The sequence below is a fragment of the Corythoichthys intestinalis genome, chromosome 20 (assembly GCF_030265065.1).
Source record: "Corythoichthys intestinalis isolate RoL2023-P3 chromosome 20, ASM3026506v1, whole genome shotgun sequence".
Classification (NCBI taxonomy): Eukaryota; Metazoa; Chordata; class Actinopteri; order Syngnathiformes; family Syngnathidae; genus Corythoichthys; species Corythoichthys intestinalis.
In genome coordinates, this window is record NC_080414.1 from 6,715,622 (window position 1) to 6,735,099 (window position 19,478).

At 38.0% G+C, this 19,478-nt stretch overlaps 1 protein-coding gene across 1 annotated transcript in view; it reads left to right on the plus strand.

The window, feature by feature from the left end:
* Positions 1-2,580: 2,580 nt before the first annotated feature.
* The window catches only part of dap (death-associated protein), a 31,698-nt gene continuing 14,800 nt past the window's right edge, over positions 2,581-19,478 (plus strand). The window contains exons 1-2 of the mRNA XM_057823766.1: positions 2,581-2,781; positions 5,423-5,525. Coding sequence (XP_057679749.1) covers positions 2,727-2,781; positions 5,423-5,525 — 158 coding nt within the window. The 5' untranslated portion in view covers positions 2,581-2,726. The remainder of the gene's footprint in view (positions 2,782-5,422; positions 5,526-19,478) is intronic.

Sequence of the window (19,478 nt, forward strand, 5' to 3'; positions counted from 1 at the left end):
AAATAAATGGAACGACATACAGTACATGGCAATGGCATCCTATTAGATACGAATGGGAAAGTTTTGGGCGAATTTTGGGGGAACTGTCTGGCAAATTCTTTATAAAACTTTTATGCCCCTTACCTTCCTGAAATTGTTGGTGTATAATTTATGTGAATTGGATAAAAAGGCAGAACTAGATACATTAAATTTTTTTTTTTTTTTTTTTTTTTTTTTTTACTTTTTGGGGGTGATTCGAAAGATTCCCTGCGTTGCACAATAATTCCGGTCATTTTGGTATTTGTATGGTGTCGATGGGCCATACTTTTTGGCCTGTGCGGCATGCCGAATAACATAGATGGCTGCTTTTGCATTACATACAAAGCTACCATCAGTCAATTGGGATTTCAAATTTAGATCAAAAGTTCTCCAACGCAGGGCCTGATTAAAGGAGGTCTGGGCCCGGGGGCCTGGATTTCGCAGAGTGTGTACACATTTTATCGTGTTGAGATATTTACAATAAAAGACATGCGGCTCATTAGCCTGTAAAAATCCATAAATTAGCCACACTGGACTGTAAACCTCAGGTGGAGTATATGGGGCGCCGTTTCTAAAGCAGCAGATGCTCAAAATTACGACGACATTTTCTCACATTTAGCGCCATACAGTGTTTAAAATGGTGTGAAATTTTATGAGTAACTTTTTTTTTTTTGCACATTTACAACATTATTTAGCAACTTAAATATTTATTTTTAAATTTTGGACCTGATTGTTTCAATCCAGAACTAAATATTTAATTTAAACCTTAAACTTATATCGTATATCCTAAATGTTAAATCAGGAAATGGTCGGAACTAAATATTTAGCTTAATATGCAAATTCACATGACTGGAGACCGGAAGCAACAAAATAAAAGCTGGAGCACACAAAATACTCTTTAAATAGTTTCTCCTAAATATGTATTTTACCTATATATTGTTCTTATCACAATGACTCATGTCCAAGAGCAGATTGCCACCGTTGAGTAGGTTTTATTCATTTTCAAGCAACGTAAACAGACAGTCTGAGCTGCTCCACCAGCTTTTATTTTGTTACTTCCGGTCTCCGGTCATGTGAATTTGCATATTATGCTAAATATTTAGTTCCAACAGTTTCCAGATTTAGCATTTAGGATATAGGATATAAATGTAAGATTTAAATTAAATATCTAGTTCTGGATTTAAACAATCAGGTCTAAAACTTCTTATTTAAAAATAAATAAGTTGCTAAATAATGTTGTAAATGTGCAAAAAAAAAAAAAAAAAAGTGACTCTAAAAATTTCACACCACGTTTTAAACACTGTGTGGTGCCAAATGTGAGAAAATGTCGTAATTTTGAGCGTGTGCTGCTTTACAAACAGCGCCCCATAGTAGTAGTGGTTTATGGGCCGAGCATTATAGTAATTCTTGGCACGTTCTGCATTGTTTTGTTCTTACTCCATCAGAAAAACACAATCAAAACAAGAGTTACGCTCTTGTAGGGTGTTGTGCAGAGATGGTGCGCCTTGAATGTGTCAGTCATTGCTGAATAATGACAGAAAATCAAAAATCTCAAAAAAGTCTCTCTCTGCCTGAAGTGCTCCCTGTTGATGTGCTGTCAGTAAAAATCACATCATAATCAACATTTTTTGTTCAAGAAAATATAGTTTCAAATTCAGACCTTGTCCTAATGTGCATATGAACCTCTGACCTTTTGATTTGTTGTCACCCTCCCCAGGAGACAGTACTGACACTTCATTCTCATTATTTTGTCTACTGCTGCAAAGCTACTAATGCTATATTTCTCAGGTGTATCTCGTGGGAGAAGTGTTTGGATTAGTAAAATACTGTGTGCTGCCACCAGAGATGGGTAGAGTAGTCCAAAATTTTACTCAAGTACAGTAAGAGTAGTGTTACTTCAAAATTATTTTACTGAAGCAAAAGTAGTCATCCAAAAAATGTACTCAAGTACAAGTATAAAAGTATTTGGGAAAAGAATACTCAAGTAATGAGTCACATTGTGAGTAACTGCTTACGATGTTTGATTTTTTTTCTTTCTAAATGTTGGTATTTTTTTTCTCAGCACAAAGTTTTCTATACTAACTGTTATTATTTAACTGTACTATAACCTATTACCATAATTTTGGGACTATAAACCGCTTCATTTTTCACTTTTTTTTTTTTTTTTTTTTTTTAAATCCCGCGGTTTATAGTCCAGTGCAGTTTTTTTTGTTGGTTTATTTGGATTAATAGGTAACAAGATTTTAGGTGCAAGATTTTTACTTGTCCTGCACTGTAAGGGTAGATGCTCCACAATTTCATTTACATACAACTGTATAATGACAATAAAGGGCTATTCTATTCTATTCTACAAATTGTTAAAATATGATAGTAATAATAATAATTAATAGAATAATATGTAACAATACAGAAGCACAAATATTGATTATCAATATTTTCAAAATATACATTTAACATTTTTAAATAGCTACTACTTCCGCGTGTCTGTTGACAATTTAATACAAATAAAGTTTTCTCAGGTTTACGTCCTGACATCATGACGTACGATGGACCCATGACGTCACGACGCACAGTTCCCAAACAATCCTCAGGAAAAAGCCACGTTGACGACTCCAGACTGGAGTTCCGTCCTCAATTTGGGCCAGAACAAAGCGAGAAGAACCAAGTGTGAGCTCGATTCGGCGTCAACGCACTTCGGCGCCTGAAACATGTCGTCCCCACCGAAGGAAAAGATCGAAACCAAGGGTGGACATCTCCCTGCAGGTAAAACTGCTACTGTTTTTGTTTACAGCCTTCTGTCATCTCGATGCCTAATGTTGTATATTGCACTTGTAATTATATATTCGTTTAAAACAACTGTGAATACCCCTTTTTCGAAATGCGTGCAAGTGTTCTCCCCGTGCATTGCTAATTTTCTAGCATGCTTGTACTTCCGGATAAAGTAGTGATGCGCTATTAGCGTCTCGTGTTATAGAACGTTCATTTTTAAACGAAATGCTGGCGATTTAGAGGAAAAGAACTAGAGTTTTAATGGCAGGGGGAGTGGTGACGTGGAGGTCAGCGAGCAGGGAGACGCGTGGACAGGCCACGGCGCCCTCAGCAGCTGCACTGATAACACACTCAGATAAGTACAATGTTGATCACTTCAGAGTTCAAAGCTTAATTCCAAGTCCGAAAAGCCGCACTGCACATACTACGGGATCAAAGAGGGACAATTTGCATAAAAGAACATCTCGGAAAATGATAAATGTCTTCAATTGCTCAAAAGTTGTACACGCAGTGTATTACTTCTGCATTACGTCGAGAAAAACCCGTCCTAATCAGTGCATTTTACGTGCAGTAAGTGCTGCTATTCCTCTATAGGGATCCCTTGATTTTCGCGGTTAATGGGGACCGCACCCCCCCCCCCCGCGAAAATCGAAAATCCGCGAAGTAGAGGCAGAGCTCATTTACATGTTTTAAAAATAATTTGGGGTGGGTGTTCAATGTATTTATTCACATTTAACAGCATTGGAAAGAGATACTGTGTGTATAAGACGGTTTCCCATTTTTGCTGCCCAAAGTATAATAAATTTTTTTAAAAACTATACGTACAGGTAGTCCCTGGGTTACGATGTACTCACGTGATTTCGACTTTACAACACCGGAGTAACGTTCGCCATTTTGTCTGCAGTCTTTTTTTTTTTTTTAGTTGCAGTACCTTATTGTTAGGGGTGCACAATATCCATTTTTTCAAACCGATATCGATAACTTCCTGCTCCTCAAAGCCGATACCGATATCGATAACCGATAATAAATACATAATTTTTTAAATGTATAAAGTTTTTGAACACCTGGAGGTTTAAAAAAAATGGTGGATTCAACATAGATTTGCCTTTGATCTCATCAGATTTTTCATAATGACATGAACAAAACAGTGCGTTTCACTTCTGCACTGCTCGACGGCCAGCTAAGAATGAATGCACTTCCATAAACCACAAGGCTTGGTCTTTTCTTGCTCTTATGGGAAGACACTCGTCTTAATATTGTGAAAGTACATCAGAAAAATACACATATGCAATACTCAATATACATCAAACTGCACAATACACTATATACACAACTATTATATGTATAGCATAGCACACTAGCTTGAGCTACTAAAGTATTGGCTGGCTTCTATAACAGAACAACTTGTTAAGTTATTTACATATGACCCTTCACCACAGAAGTAAACATATATTGCACATCCATATGTTATAGTAAACATAAAATACTTACAGACGTATATTTCCGAGGCGGAAACGTATCAGAAAGCACTCACGATTGTCAATGCTACCGCTAGACACCGCAATGTGTAAGTGAATGAACCCAACTACTGTAACAAAAAATAGATGCAGTGAATTATTCTGACCAGCAGGTGGCAGCAATGCCCCGCAAACGGTCAACTGATTTCCCATACTAGTGTGTAATGTAAACTGTAAAGCCAGCACAGTACATATTATCGGTCCTATTAATAATGTTATTGGATTTATCGGGATGACATCATAATTCCTATTATTGGACCGAATTGAAGGCAAACCAGTCCAAAACCTGGTCTAAAACACCACTTAGCCCAGATTTAGTCGGCGTCCAAAATAGGGCTCTACGTTTCTTAACCTTAACCAACCACTGCTCCTAGCCAATTGGATGCCAGGAGGATGCTTGGCAATAGCCAATGGCAGAGCAGCTATAAAAATGTTACATTCTGTAAACTCTGGGAGCCGTGAGTAACAGCCCATATAGTACTTTTGCCTTTTGTATCCTGAAATTTCTTAACAAGAGGCAATATTTTTCCGTTGAGGCGTGTCTTAACCTGAAAATTCCATATGTAGAGACGTTCGTAAGTAGAGATACCACCGTATAATAAAACCATTAGTAAGTACAACAGTAAAGAAAAGTGGCAAGAGTCGTGACCACAAACTCAAGCTTTTTGGCACACAAAAGTGTTTTTTAAATGTCAATGCAGCAAAACAAACTCGAAAATACCACTTATAACCTGGAAACAAAATATGTGTTACATGGTGATATTCAGTCTGTCTATTATGTTTGCAATTCAGAGAGTAATTCAAGGACGGTTATACAAATGATCTTTTGTAGACTGTATTTTGCCCTCAAAATAATATCCTGTAAACATTTTCTTCTTGCTGTGTGGCTGAAAACCTGGAATTGGCAAGTTTTTCTTACAATATGGAGGATTTGTGGATGCTGAAATTGATTAATGACACATTCAGATGATAGTGTTGCACTTAACAGGGAGAAATTAGACCGATTTATACATGGTAGACACTTAAATGAAGCTTCTTATTTTAGGGTTAAGGTTTTTCATTCATCCATTCTAATTTTCATTTTTATTTTATTTATATGGTCTTCTTATGTGTTGTAGTGAAGGCCGGTGGTATGAGGATAGTGCAGAAGCACCAGCCAACTGCTAATCCGGAGCCACCACCTAAAAACGATGACGACGAAGAGGAGTATGTGAGCAGTAGGTAAGCCTCACTGGAGTGTATATTTCAGTATATGGCGGAAAACACAGAAATGCTGAGAAAGCTGTTTCTGCTCTTGCACCCCTTTTTAAAATAAAGTGCTGTGTTTTAAGCCAAAAGAACTGTTGTGTTTGATAGAACAATATGTCTATATGCTGCCATAGCAGTTTCATGGGGCGCATTAAGCCCCTGAACTATTTTTAATTTGTCCGTTTTACCCTGGAGACCCCTGTTTACAGACACCGCCTAACCGCTTTTGTTTCAATCCAGCCATAAAAAGAAGGTATTTATTATTCGAAATGTCAATCATTTTTAGCTTAGAATCATAAATTGATGTCTAATATTTAGTTTAAAAAAGAAAAACGATTTAAAAAAAAAAAAAAAAAAGAATTCACTCGCATATTTTAAACTTTTAAACAAATGACGTCACAATGAAAAAAATAGTGTCTGTAAATAGGTCACTGATATCTACCTCATAACTATCGCTTCATTGTATTTTTTATTTTTTATTATTTTATTTTTTTGTTACTGTCGCATTTTCCCAGATATTTTAGATGATGATAATCGATCCAAACAAATAAAAATTGAAGGGAAAAAAACGTTTAAAAGGGTAAATATTTGAAAAAGAAAATCTCGACCACTCCTTGATGTCTGCGATTTTAACATTATGACCTTTGTTATATTACCGTGTTTCACCCATAAAATCCCCAAAAAGTCCAGCTTTGGCCATTCACAGCTGTGTCTTGACTAGGGTTGCAGCTATCGAGTATTTTAGTAATTGACTGGAAATTCTATCGATTAATCGAGTAATCGGATAAATTATTTATTTTTTGGGGGTAAAGAGCAATTATAAATAAACATGAGAAAAAAAGACATTTAATCCAACATTGAACCATTTTCAGTCACTCAATGTCTATATTTTCGATATACATTGTTGAAAACAGCCAACAATTGCATCTCAGATGTGACTAGAAAAAAAATTCACTGCTTTCACTCAAAAAACTTCTAGATCTTATTAAAAAAAAACATATTTATTTCCCAAAAATGTAATTACGCTTGATAACACACATCACTTGAAAGCTACATGTTTTTCCCCACGTTTCAATTTAATTTCTATTTGTTTCAAGCTATTTTAAAGTTCTAGTTAAGTTTTAAGTTAGTCTAAACTGTAAGTACTGATAGGATTTTGAGTTTTTGCAGTGTTCAAAATAAATGTATAATACCTGTTGTCTTGGAGCACATTTGGGACCAGTGCTACTTGGTGTTTTATTCAGCAATGACTACTGAGCTAAAACTGACAGTTAGCTTTATTGTTTTAATTTTAAAACCTCATCACTCTACAGCGCTGTGTTTTTACAGAACAAATAAAGCCTGTATGTAAGACACGTTAGCCACGCATCGACAGTGGTCATAATCAATAGAAACCTAGCCCTCCGAAGGGCTAACGTTACATGAGCGAGTGACAGTAACGTTATATTTATTAGCGATGAGAAGTGTCCTGCTTAAAGATGGCGGCTGTTTACTAGACGCGGCCGAGTCTTCTTTTCTCCGTCGCACCCAATTATATACACTCACCAGCCACAGTATCAGTACACCTGCGCAATCTAATAAACCACATAAAAATGTTTGTGTTAGACAAAGGTAGTAATGTCTGTCATTTCGCATCGAGTCCTAAATGCATGTGATATCTATGAGACGCATCGGACACTACCTGCTACCACACTAGCATCCTAAGGGCGAAGTTTTTAGCAACGTCGGCATAGGTTGTAGCGGCTGTCGGCTGCAGTAAGTTTTTTTTTTATTATTGCTTCTTCCTCTATGCACGTGACGTCAGCGCGTTGTCCCGCGTTAAAAGTAGTATGGGCAAAACGTGATGCTTAGAGCTGGCAAAATTAAACAATTCCTCGAGATGAATAAAATTACTCGGATCAGTTTTTAAACTCGAGTTACTCGAGTTGCTCGAGTATTCATTTCAGCTCTAGTCTTGACACTCGGTGAGACACAGTGAGTTTTTGATCAAAACAAGGTAAGTACGTGATTATACCTAAAATCATGGTGTCTTTAATTATGCTCTCTCATGCTCTCACCTCAAGTTAAGGTTTAGGGGTTTCATTTTTATTTTATTTTTTTAAATGCCCTCCTGTTCAAAAATTATCTTCCCCTAGAAAATTTGAGATTTTAAGCTTTCCAATTATGTATCGCACATGCATATAGGACAATTTTGAAATTTGGCCAAATTGGGGTCTCAGCTTCAAGTCACCTGAGTGTTTTCCGCCATATATAAGTTATGCTAGTCGTCTTCCCGGCGACTGACAAGGTGCCTTTGAGCAAGTTATTAACTCCACACCTCCAGCTCAAGCACTGTTTGCTTCCCCTTTTACTTCGAAACCAAATTTCTCCTCGAGAGTTACTTGAAAAATTTTCCAACTGTCACACAGCTGAAGCACATATTTTTCATTAGAAAGCTCTCAAGACATACCAACAAGCATAATGTCGCAAATGGTTGCCCCTCAGAGGGATAATGTACCTTTTGCCATCTACTCGAGAAGCATATAAACGCTCTGTCACTTTAGTCACAAGCATTGATAGATGTATAAAGACACATTTGCAGTAAATGCATAATAAGTACTGATGACTTAGTATTAAATAGGGTAGTCTCCCACACAAAGTGCTTGGAAATCACTGTTCCAGACTACACTATGGCTTGGTTTAAGAATTCTAGCATATTCTAATGAACACCAATTTATTCATCCTACCATTTTTTATGCTAATAGTGAATCCCTATTCCCATTTGATGAGATGATGGTATATTTACATGCTACATTATCAATTTGAGTGGTGATGAGACGTGACAAGCGTGGGGTTGCAGAGAACTTTACCATCAGTCCAATCATTTTATGCACATTTTCTCCGTCGCACCCAATTATATACACTCACCAGCCACAGTATCAGTACACCTGCGCAATCTAATAAACCATGTAAAAATGTTTGTGTTAGACAAAGATAGTTATACTAACTTTTGATTGCCTCTACTTGAGATGTACACATTAAACTATATTTTCATAATAGTTTTTGTAGTATGCATAAAATGCATCTTTCTTTAAAGCAACACTAGGTAACTTTTTAACCTTTATAAGGCAAACGCAAGGCAAATTTATTTATATAGCACAATTCAAAACAAGGCAATTCAAAAGTGCTTTACATCACATGAAGATCATAGAAATCATATTTAAATCAATACAACGTAAAAACCAAGACATTCAAAATAGGAAATAAAATTATACATAAAAATTGCATTTAATCACAAATAGAATAAAAATAAATAGATAAAAATAGAACAAAAACTACCGCTAGGGTTGTTCCGATCATGTTTTTTTGCTCCCGATCCGATCCCGGTCAGTTTTAGTTTGAGTATCTGCCGATCCCAATATCTCCCGATCCGATTGCTTTTTTTGCTCCCGAATCAATTCCAATCATTCCTGATAATTTTTCCCGATCATATACATTTTGGCAACGCATTAAGAAAAAAATGAATAAAACTCGGACAAATATATACATTCAACATACAGTACATAAGTACTGTATTTGTTTATTATGACAATAAATCCTCAAGATGGCATTTACATTATTAACATTCTTTCTGTGAGAGGGATCCATGGATAGAAAGACTTGTGAATTTGTATATTGTGACTAAATATTGCCATCTAGTGTATTTGTTGAGCTTTCAGTAAATGATACTGAAGCCATTCAACCCAAATGCATGATGGGAACTGGAACCATTACTGTGCGTAGTGCTACCAATTGATATATCTTCTCTGCGTTGGGAAATAACACAAGGTGTGATGAAAAAGATCAATTGCTACCTTGCTTCCCCACATTGCTTCCCAGGATATTTTTAATCGTAGGGAGAGGGATTGTAAGGCTTTAGCCAATTAAAAAAAGGCTCCAAAGGCTGCCAAAATTCACTCTACTCATTTTACGCCGCCTTTTATCTCTCTGTATAGGTTAAACGGCGTCATTACAGATTGAGCGTGACAATGCGTGAGTGGTTCGTGCAGCGCATGCATTAATTGCGTTAAATATTTTAACGTGATACTTTTTTTTTTTTAAATCAATTAGCGCCGTATCGGGATAAATTTGATAACCCTACCTTAAACCTAAACTAAAGACTGGATGAGTGTAACATATTATGTCTGTAACGTTAAATACAATTAGAAAATGATTTAATTAGAATATATATATAAGAAAAAAAAGGTATGGCCGATAATTTTTTGCCGATTCTGATACTTTGAAAATGACGTGATCGGACCCGATCGATGAAGACTTCTCTAACTACTACGAATAATAATAATTGAAATCAGCAATGGAGATAAGCACAAGTGGAATAGAAAGCAAGTAGACTGAAATATATAGACAGTTATGGATATGCAGTGCTAAACAAAAGCGTTTTTAGCCCTGATTTAAAGGAGCTAACAGTTTGAGCATACTTCAGACGTTCTGGTAACTTGTTCCAGAGGTGATGAGTGTAATATCTAACTGCTGCCTCACCCTGCTTGTTTCTTGTTCTTGGAACATGCAGGAGACCGGTTCCAGACGACCTTAGGGGTCTAGATATCTCATAGAAATCTAACAAATCAAGCATGTATTTTACTCCAAGGCCATTAAGTGTTTTGTAGACGAGCAGTAGTATTTTATAGTCTACCCTTTGACTCACTGGAAGCCAGTGTAGCAGTTTCAAAAAATATAATAAATATAAAATATTTTCATAATATTTGTGATGATATGTCGACTGACAGCTGGTTGAATGACATCGCTGTTATGGCCTGAGGGGGTCTGTATCGCTTTCACCGGCACTAGTTAACTTTGAGGAACGTGGCAGGAACCCTGCCACACACAAAAACTACAAGTTTGCTGACTGCCTTACGGCATACGTCACTTCCCCCTTTCATTATAGTGACTTTCGCGCGAATTCTGCAAAGATGGCAGAGCAACAAAAGAGACAAAAAGTGTTGTCAGAGGAGGGGAAAAAAGGAAGGCTACCAGGGAAAAGAGGATACTCAAGAACCAGAATAAAGATTGGCCTTGCTTTCATTCGCTGGCGTGAGCCCCCCCACGAACGTGTCAGCGTTGACGAGTTCTGGTGAGGTGGGGGGGTTAGCCACACTAAGGGTCCGTTTACATGGTGACTCTCCAAGAAGATGAGAAATTTCATGATTGCATCTATATGGTTCCGTCTCCATTCGACCAATGTCGCAATTCCGCATCAAAACAATGTAGTATTCATGCCAGGCCGTAGGGGGCAGTGCAGATTGACAAGGCGACAGCGAATGTTGCACTTCGACTCAACCTCCTCAGCCCGGAAGACAACATGCCCGCCCACTCCAAGCAATGGCATTTTTCTTTTGTTCCAAAAGGCACAAAAATGGAAGCATTCAACATATTTAAATTAAAAATGTTATAAAAACAGTAAATCAAAGCCAACATCCTGCCATATTTGCTGTTGTTAATGTTTGTAGCACCGCTGCGCACGCCCAATGTGATGTGTACGAGTGCTGACGTTATCGGCGCCGGTCCCGCGCTGCGGGAGCTTTTGATATGCATGTGAAGCAAGCCCCCCTAAAGCCCCTGCAATCAAATTATTCCACTTTGGAGGCAGGATTCCAAGGTTTCCATCTTTGCCTTCCGTCTTCGCCGACACCATACGAACGCGAGGCCACTCCGCAACACAATCATTGCGTCTTGGTGTCGCAGAGTCGCCATGTTAACTGCCCTTAAGCCACACAGTTGCTAACAGTCATATGCTATTGTTTAGCCACAACTTGATTCATCACCTTATTACTATTCATCCTCCACACAGCCGCTGGAAACGGAAATGTTGTTTAATCAATCTGCAGGCGACCGGAAGAAGATGATTTTACAACACTGTGCGGGTGTGCGCTGGTCCTCATGGGAAATGCAGTCTTCCTTAAGGCAAAACACTACTGCTTTTGTCCACAGGTGTCTCTAAAATCGACCAAAACTGAAAAGTTACCTAGTGTTGCAAGAAATATTTTGGTTACTGTGTAGCCAATTTAAATGTAAAATTTATCCCCAGAGGTATTTTATTTAATTTTTCTTGGAAATATTTATAATTGACAAAAAAAAAAAATGTTGCCGGATGTTAACGTAGTTGCATCAGTAAAACTCCCACTCGAATTGTTCCCTCCATGAGTCACACTGATGGACGTCTAGCAGGTAGCTAGTGGGTAAATTTCACATCAGCTGTGGTCAGTGAAGCGTTGTCGTCAGGAGAGCACCTGCCGAACACAATCTAGCTCAGATGGACAGATGGGGCAAAGGGAAGAGAGATGGCGTAAGTGTCGGGATCAGAAGTCATGTTTATGTTTAAAAATATATATACGCTACCGTTCAAAAGTTTGAGGTCGCTTTGACCCCAAACTTTTGAACCGTAGTGTATGGGATTTTTCATTATGTACAATATATGACATCTCTTTTATATCTTGAGGGGGTCTGTATCGCTTTCAAAGGCACGAATTAACTTTGAGGAGGGTGGCAGGAACACTGCCACACCAAAAAACAAAAAATGTGCCGACTGCATTACAGCATACGTCACGTCCCCCTTTTCTCATTCGTTATAAAGATGTCCATTCGAACGCTTTTGCGCATTGCAAAAAAGAGAGTTTTGTTTGAGGGTAAAAAAAAGAAAAAAGGGAAGCCACCATGATAATCGGACACTCAAGAATAAACATTAACCCGGTTATCACTCGTTGGCATGAAACCCAAACCCCCTTTTTCTCAACCGAACTTGTCAGCGCTGATCGGAGGGCCGTTGGGGGAATATGGTACAAAATCAAACATTGTCAACATCGTCATATCCACAACTCGATTCATTACCTCATTAATATTGAAGGAATCTGACCTTCTAGCCAGACCGCTGGAATCGCGCCAGCCGAACCGCCGGACCCGTGCTGGCGCAGCTCCAACGACCCGGGCCAGCGGGAATCCGGCCAGAAGGACAAATTCTGCGAGTTCACCTCAGTCTTAACTAGGGCTGCAGCTATCGAATATTTTAGTAGTCGATTAATCGAGGGACTAGTGAGTTCGAATAATCGAGTAATCTGATAAGGTACACAAAAAAATAAAATACCTGAGCTGAGCCTCAAACAGTATATATACATATATATATATATATATATATATATATTTTTTTTTATGAGGATCTATGCACACCAAAAGAACAACTTACATGGCTAACTTACATAGAAAAAAGTCAGCTAGCTTAAATGCTATAAAATGCTAAAGTTTTTTTGCAATGCTCTTAACAAATGGTTCAGGCATATATTCCCACAAAAAACGGCTAAATATAGTTATAAACTAAATTATGAATGCATTAAAAACCATTAACTCAAACAAAAACTTAGCTGACGTTGTCTTAACAGGGAGCAGTGTGATTCAGCCATGTGAAAAGAGGCTGACCAGAGGGCAGTGTATCCACCCTAATCAATAAAACTAAATGCAAACACTTTCAAAATAAACCATTACCATGCTACTTTAACTAAACGAATACTCGAAGCAACAAAATTTAATTCAAATATTTTTTTTCTAATCGAATACTCGACTTAATCGATTAATCGTTGCACCACTAGTCTTAACCCTTTGTACTGACTCCATTTTGAAAGGTTTAAAGAAGGCTCACCGAGAACAAGTTAACAATTTATTCGGATCGACAGTGATCAAACAGAAAGGCGAAACAGACATAGACTCAGGCGAGGAGGTAAACTCGTTCCTAGGTCACCATATCAGAAGTCAACAAAAGGTTCCTGAGAAAAATGACAACTATTAGTTAAACATTCAGTCTTTTGAAGGCTCTCCGGGGGTGGGCCGTGGGCAGGAAGAAGGGTGTGTTTGGGATTATTGTCTGTTTGTGGATTGGACAGGATTAGGGACCCTCTTGGAGTCTATTCAGTCGTGTTATCAGTTGGATATCGGGCGTTCCGGTGCTCCTTGTGTTGGAACAGACCGTCCCGCCATTTGTTCTGGACTGTCGGGGAGAGCTGATTGCGAGAGTTGGTGCGTCAATCTTGCTTATGACGCGCGTGTTGGGCTTCCGTGATAAGAAGGCGTTGTGTATCTTTTACAGTATGTCCTATAGTCTGCTTGTTTTCCTAAAACTATGGTATAAGTGCTATTTATTTTATATTGGGTGTGTTAGAGTAATACAAACAGTAAATACGAGAAAAAATGCTATTTCCTAATTACATTACATTACATTATTACCTGACATTAAGTGTGTTAGAGTAATGCAAACAGTTAGTACCTTTTCTTGTAGGCACCGTCCATCTCCTTCAATATTCATCCTTCACACAGCTGCTGGAAACAGAAATGTCGTTTAATCCATCTGCAGGCGACCGGGAGATCAGGATTTTTCGACACTGTGCGCAGGTCCTCATGGGAAACGCAGTCTTCCTTAAGACTTCCGCTTTTGTCCACCTCTGTCGCTAAAATTGACCATAAATGAAGTTTCCTAGTGTTGCTTTAAAAGTAAACAGAATACAGTACTTTGAATCTACTGTTATATTTCCCAAATACTCCTAAATGTACTTAAACACTCACTAAAAGTAATTTAAACACTCTACCTATATTTAGTGAGATCCCTACTACAGGTTATCCAAATGAATATCAAATACCTAGATATATATACAGTGGGGCGAATAAGTATTTAGTCAACCACTAATTGTGCAAGTTCTCCCACTGGAAAATATTAGGCCTGTAATTGTCAACATGGGTAAACCTCAACCATGAGAGACAGAATGTGAAAAAAAACAAAAACAAAAAAATCACATTGTTTGATTTTTTTAAAGAATTTATTTGCAAATCATGGTGGAAAATAAGTATTTGGTCAATACCAAAAGTTCATCTCAATACTTTGTTATGTACCCTTTGTTGGCAATAACGGAGGCCAAATGTTTTCTGTAACTCTTCACAAGTTTTTCACACACTGTTGCTGGTATTTTGGCCCATTCCTCCATGCAGATCTCCTCTAGAGCAGTGATGTTTTGGGGCTGTCGTTGGGCAACACGGACTTTCAACTCCCTCCACAGATTTTCTTTGGGGTTGAGATCTGGAGACTGGCTAGGCCACTCCAGGACCTTGAAATACTTCTTACAAAGCCACTCCTTTGTTGCCCTGGCTGTGTGTTTGGGATCATTGTCATGCTGAAAGACCCAGCCACGTCTCATCTTCAATGCCCTTGCTGATGGAAGGAGATTTTCACTCAAAATCTCTCGATACATGGCCCCATTCATTCTTTCTTTTACACAGATCAGTCGTCCTGGTCCCGTGACAGAAAAACAGCCCCAAAGCATGATGTTTCCACCTCCATGCGTCACAGTGGGTATGGTGTTCTTGAATGCAATTCAGTATTCTTTCTCCTCCAAACACGAGAACCTGTGTGTCTACCAAAAAGTTCTATTTTGCTTTCATCTGACCATAACACATTCTCCTAGTCCTCTTCTGGATACTCCAAATGCTCTCTCACGAACTGCAGACAGGCCTGGACGTGTACTGGCTTCAGCAGGGGGACACGTCTGGCAGTGCAGGATTTGAGTCCCTGGCGGCGCATTGTGTTACTGATAGTAGCCTTTGTTACTGTGGTCCTAGCTCTCTGTAGGTCATTCACTCGGTCCCCCCGTGTAGTTCTGGGATTTTTGCTCAACGTTCTTGTTATCATTTAGACGCCACGGGGTGAGATCTAGCATGGAGTCCCAGATCGAGGGAGATTATCAGTAGTCTTGTATGTCTTCCATTTTCTAAAATTGCTCCCACAGTTGATTTCTTCACACCAAGTGTTTTACCTATTGCAGATTCACTCTTTCCAGCCTGATGCAGGTCTGCAATTTTGTCTCTGGTATCCTTCGACAGCTCTTTCGTCTTGGCTATAGTGGAGTTTGGAGTGTGACTGACTGAGGTTGTGGACAGGTGTCTTTTATACCGATAATGAGTTAAAACTGGTGCCATTAATACAGGTAACGAGTGGAGCCTTGTTATACCACGTTAGAAGAAGTTAGACCTCTTTGACAGCCAGAAATCTTGCTTGTTTGTAGGTGACCAAATACTTATTTTCCACTCTAATTTGGAAATCTTTTTTTTTTTAAATCAAACAATGCGATTTTCTGGGTTTTTTTTCCACATTCTGTCTCTCACGGTTGAGGTTTATCCATGTTGAAAATTACAGGCCTCTCTAATCTTTTCAAGTAGGAGAACTTGCACAATTAGTGGTTGACTAAATACTTATTTGCCCCACTGTACATGATTTATTTAAATATTATTTATCTAATTTTAAAAAAAAGTTTAAAGCCACTGTAATGAATATTATACGCATTCTTTTGTTTTTGAATCCATAGCAACTATAGGGCTCTTGGAGGGAAAAAGTTAAGTGGGGATATGGTGCCAAATGAGGAGAATGCAGCATGTATCAGTTTCTATGACAACCACCTCCCACGGCAACAAACTTGGTGCGATGTTTAAACATTAGGAGATGGGTGGGTCAGTAACTTGCCGTTTCCAAAGAACTTCTATGTAATAACACATTTCACTCTTTGAACTATGTTTGAAGACCTAACATGCTGACTTCTTGTCTCAAACTCGGGCTCCTCTAATTCTCATTCTCTCGAGGCCGCATTATTTTCTTACGGCTCTTTGCTTCCCCCTGCAGGTTATGTATGACTGCTTTCAGTCAAGGCAAATGTCCTTAAGGAGCTTTTTTTGTACAGAAATGTCAACTCCCTTAACTGTAAAGTGCTATTCAGTGGAATTAGATGTGCTTAATTGTGCTCTTTGGATATGTACTGTATTGTAATTTGGCTTTTAAATTCAAATTTATTTTCCAAAACCAAGAAATGAGTTCTTCTTAAAAGCAATGATGCATCTTTCAGTCCACCAAATAGTTTTGTCTTTCAGTCCTCCAACCGACTATTATTTTATCTACTAGTAATTGAACATTTAAGGTAGATTTATTAGTAGTCAAATACTACTTTCCTGCAAGCTTTAATTAAAGTAATGAATACTTGTTTTATATAGTACCGTAGACTTCACTATCAGTTGACGGGACACGGGGCTGATCCGTAGGGGGCCTATTTTCAAAAACTTAAAATTCAAATATTTTCAAAACTAGTGACCTAAAACCAAAACAGGCATATATGAGTGTCCATGAGTAGCGACATAAAAAAATTCAGTCGTTCCCTAATAAAATCATGATTATTTTTGTATACAAGTATAACAAAACTTAATGGCTATAAAATTCTCAAATTTTACGCTAAATGCACACCAAAAAAATCACCAAATGCAGAGATAATCACCTATATTTTCAGGAGTTATAGCAATATTTAACATATAAGTTTTTGCCCAAAAAAATTTTCCAACAGCTAATTAATCACTCCATTTTCACATGATACACTTAATAGATACAAAATAATACTAAAATAATAATACAAAATCCAACGTGGCGGCCATCACGAAACAGCTTATTAAGTTGAAAATTTTTGTAAATAAATGCTTAAATCGCAGAATTTCTATAGATTTGAACATGAAACCGTCTAGGTCAGCGTGTCCAAAGTCCGGCCCGGGGGCCAAATGCAGCCCCTGGTCAAATTTCATCCGGCCCCCAGCCTCTGTCATAAAATCAATATCGTCTGGCCCGCACACAGACTTAATAAATTGGTCAGCAGTACTGCTACAAGCATATGAAGTAGCTTACGCACTAAATGCACTAAAAGGCAGCAGCACTCCAAGCAACATTACCACATGTGACCCTTTACTCCCAATTTTCTAAAATGGTGACAATCAACAACAACAAAAAGTTGCCTGCAACGGCTGGCGCTTCAAGGATAGGTGGAAACTGGACTATTCACTAAAATACGCAACAACTGTGTCCGCCTCATTTGCAAAGAGACAGTCGCTGTTTTTAAAGAGTTCAATATGAGGCGATATTACCAAACAAGACACGCTGACATGTACTACAAGATTACAGGGTAGATACGTAGCGAGAAATTGAAGCAACTTGAAGCTAGTTTTATTTCACAGCAGCAGTATTTCAATGCAAGAGCCCGAGAGTCGAAAGAGAACGCCACAAAGGCTAGTTGCAAAATTGTTGAAATTATTAATTAAAAAATAATAATAATAAAGCAAATGTGACACACAGAACCGCTTGCTAAAATTTGCTTAAATATATTGTTCTACGTAAAGGACGTCAGCCAAGGTCAGCCCCCCACATTTTCCCTACACCAAATCTGGCCCCCTTTGCAAAAAGTTTGGACACCCCTGGTCTAGGTTCTTGGTTAAAAGCAAAAAACGGGCAGTTATCGTTTATTTTACATAAATATTTCAAGTAAAATTTACGGTATTGTGTAATTTGAAAATGCTTGTAAACAAATGCTTAAATTTCGCTATTTCGATAGATATAAACGTAAAACAGTCTAGGTTCTCGGTTAAAAGCAAAAAAACGGGCAGTTATCGTTCATTTTACATAAATATTTCAAGTAAAAATTACAGTATTGTGTAAATCAACATGGCAGCCGTCACAAAAGAGCTTAAGTTGAAAATTCTTGTAAATAAATGCTTAACTCGCGCAATTTCTATAGATATAAACGTAAAACAGTCTAGATTCTCGGTTAAGCAAAAAACGGGCAGTTATTATTCATTTTACATAAATATGTCAAGTAATAGTTACGGTATTGTGTAATCCAACATGGCGACTGTCACGAAACAAAGAGCTTTTTAAGTTGAAAATTCTTGGAAATAAATCAATCTTCAATCTTGGAATTTCTATAGATATGAACTCTAGACTCTTGGTTTAAAGCAAAAAACCATGCAGTTATCATTCATTTTATGTAAATATTTCAAGATAAAGTTAGGCATTTTTTTCCCATTCATTTTAATGTAATCATAACGTTTCCAAGTGCATGCATGGTGCGAAAAATATAATTACCTTGAATCCTCGACAAAATCACTCATGAGATACTCCTGCCTGCTTGTATGCAGTAAAACCATAGTCCTATTTCCACCGAAATCCGGCATTAGAACGCAGCATTTGTTTGTTTACCACAGTGAAAGCTAACTCAACATTCTGCCTGGGTCTGCCTCCTACGGGAAGGCTTGGCGCAATGTCTTTGAGAGATGTCTTGTCAACTGATGGTAGAGTCTATGATGGTACATAAAAAAATATGAACAAAATGTCTCATTATGACATTAAAATGCCGAATGAGATGTCAAAGTGGTTATTAAAAGTATTTTAACCTGTAAAAATCCTAAATCACTATTAGAGCAGGGCGGTAAACCGAAAATTTACCGTTACCGAAATTCTTCACGATGACCGACGTAATTTTGACCATGTCGGTAAATTCGGTAATTTAATAAAAGAAGAAAATATAGTCTTTTCATCCGCTTTGACTCTGTGTTGTTCGGCTATGTTCATTCCCCTTTAAGAAAGCAGACAGTGTGCTTACGTTTGGAGTCACATGGTTTTCAGGAAGCCAATCAAACAGAAGCCCGGTACGCTAACGCTAGCAGCTAACGCTAGCGGCTAACGCTACAAGTAAACAGGATGAAGTCGGGCTTAAGTTAGCTTCGCCAAACTTTCACCCGACATTAAGTAAACTCTTGACGGGTTCCAGATAGGGATGGAAAAACCGAGGCTTTCTGAAACAATGAACCACTTTTAAGACAATTGCCCAAAATTGAATCACTGTTTGACACACTTCAAGAGCCCCATCTACTGGATAAACTGCACGTTTCTTTTTAAAAGTAAAGTTGACAAATTGCCTCAGCATTACATATCTTCAATAGAATTAAGTGGATGTCGTCTATTTCAACCAGGAGATCGTGTCGTCATTAAGTGTGATTTACACAATTAAAGTTGACCTCTTTAAGCCTGTGTCATTGCTTTTGTCTGTGAAGATG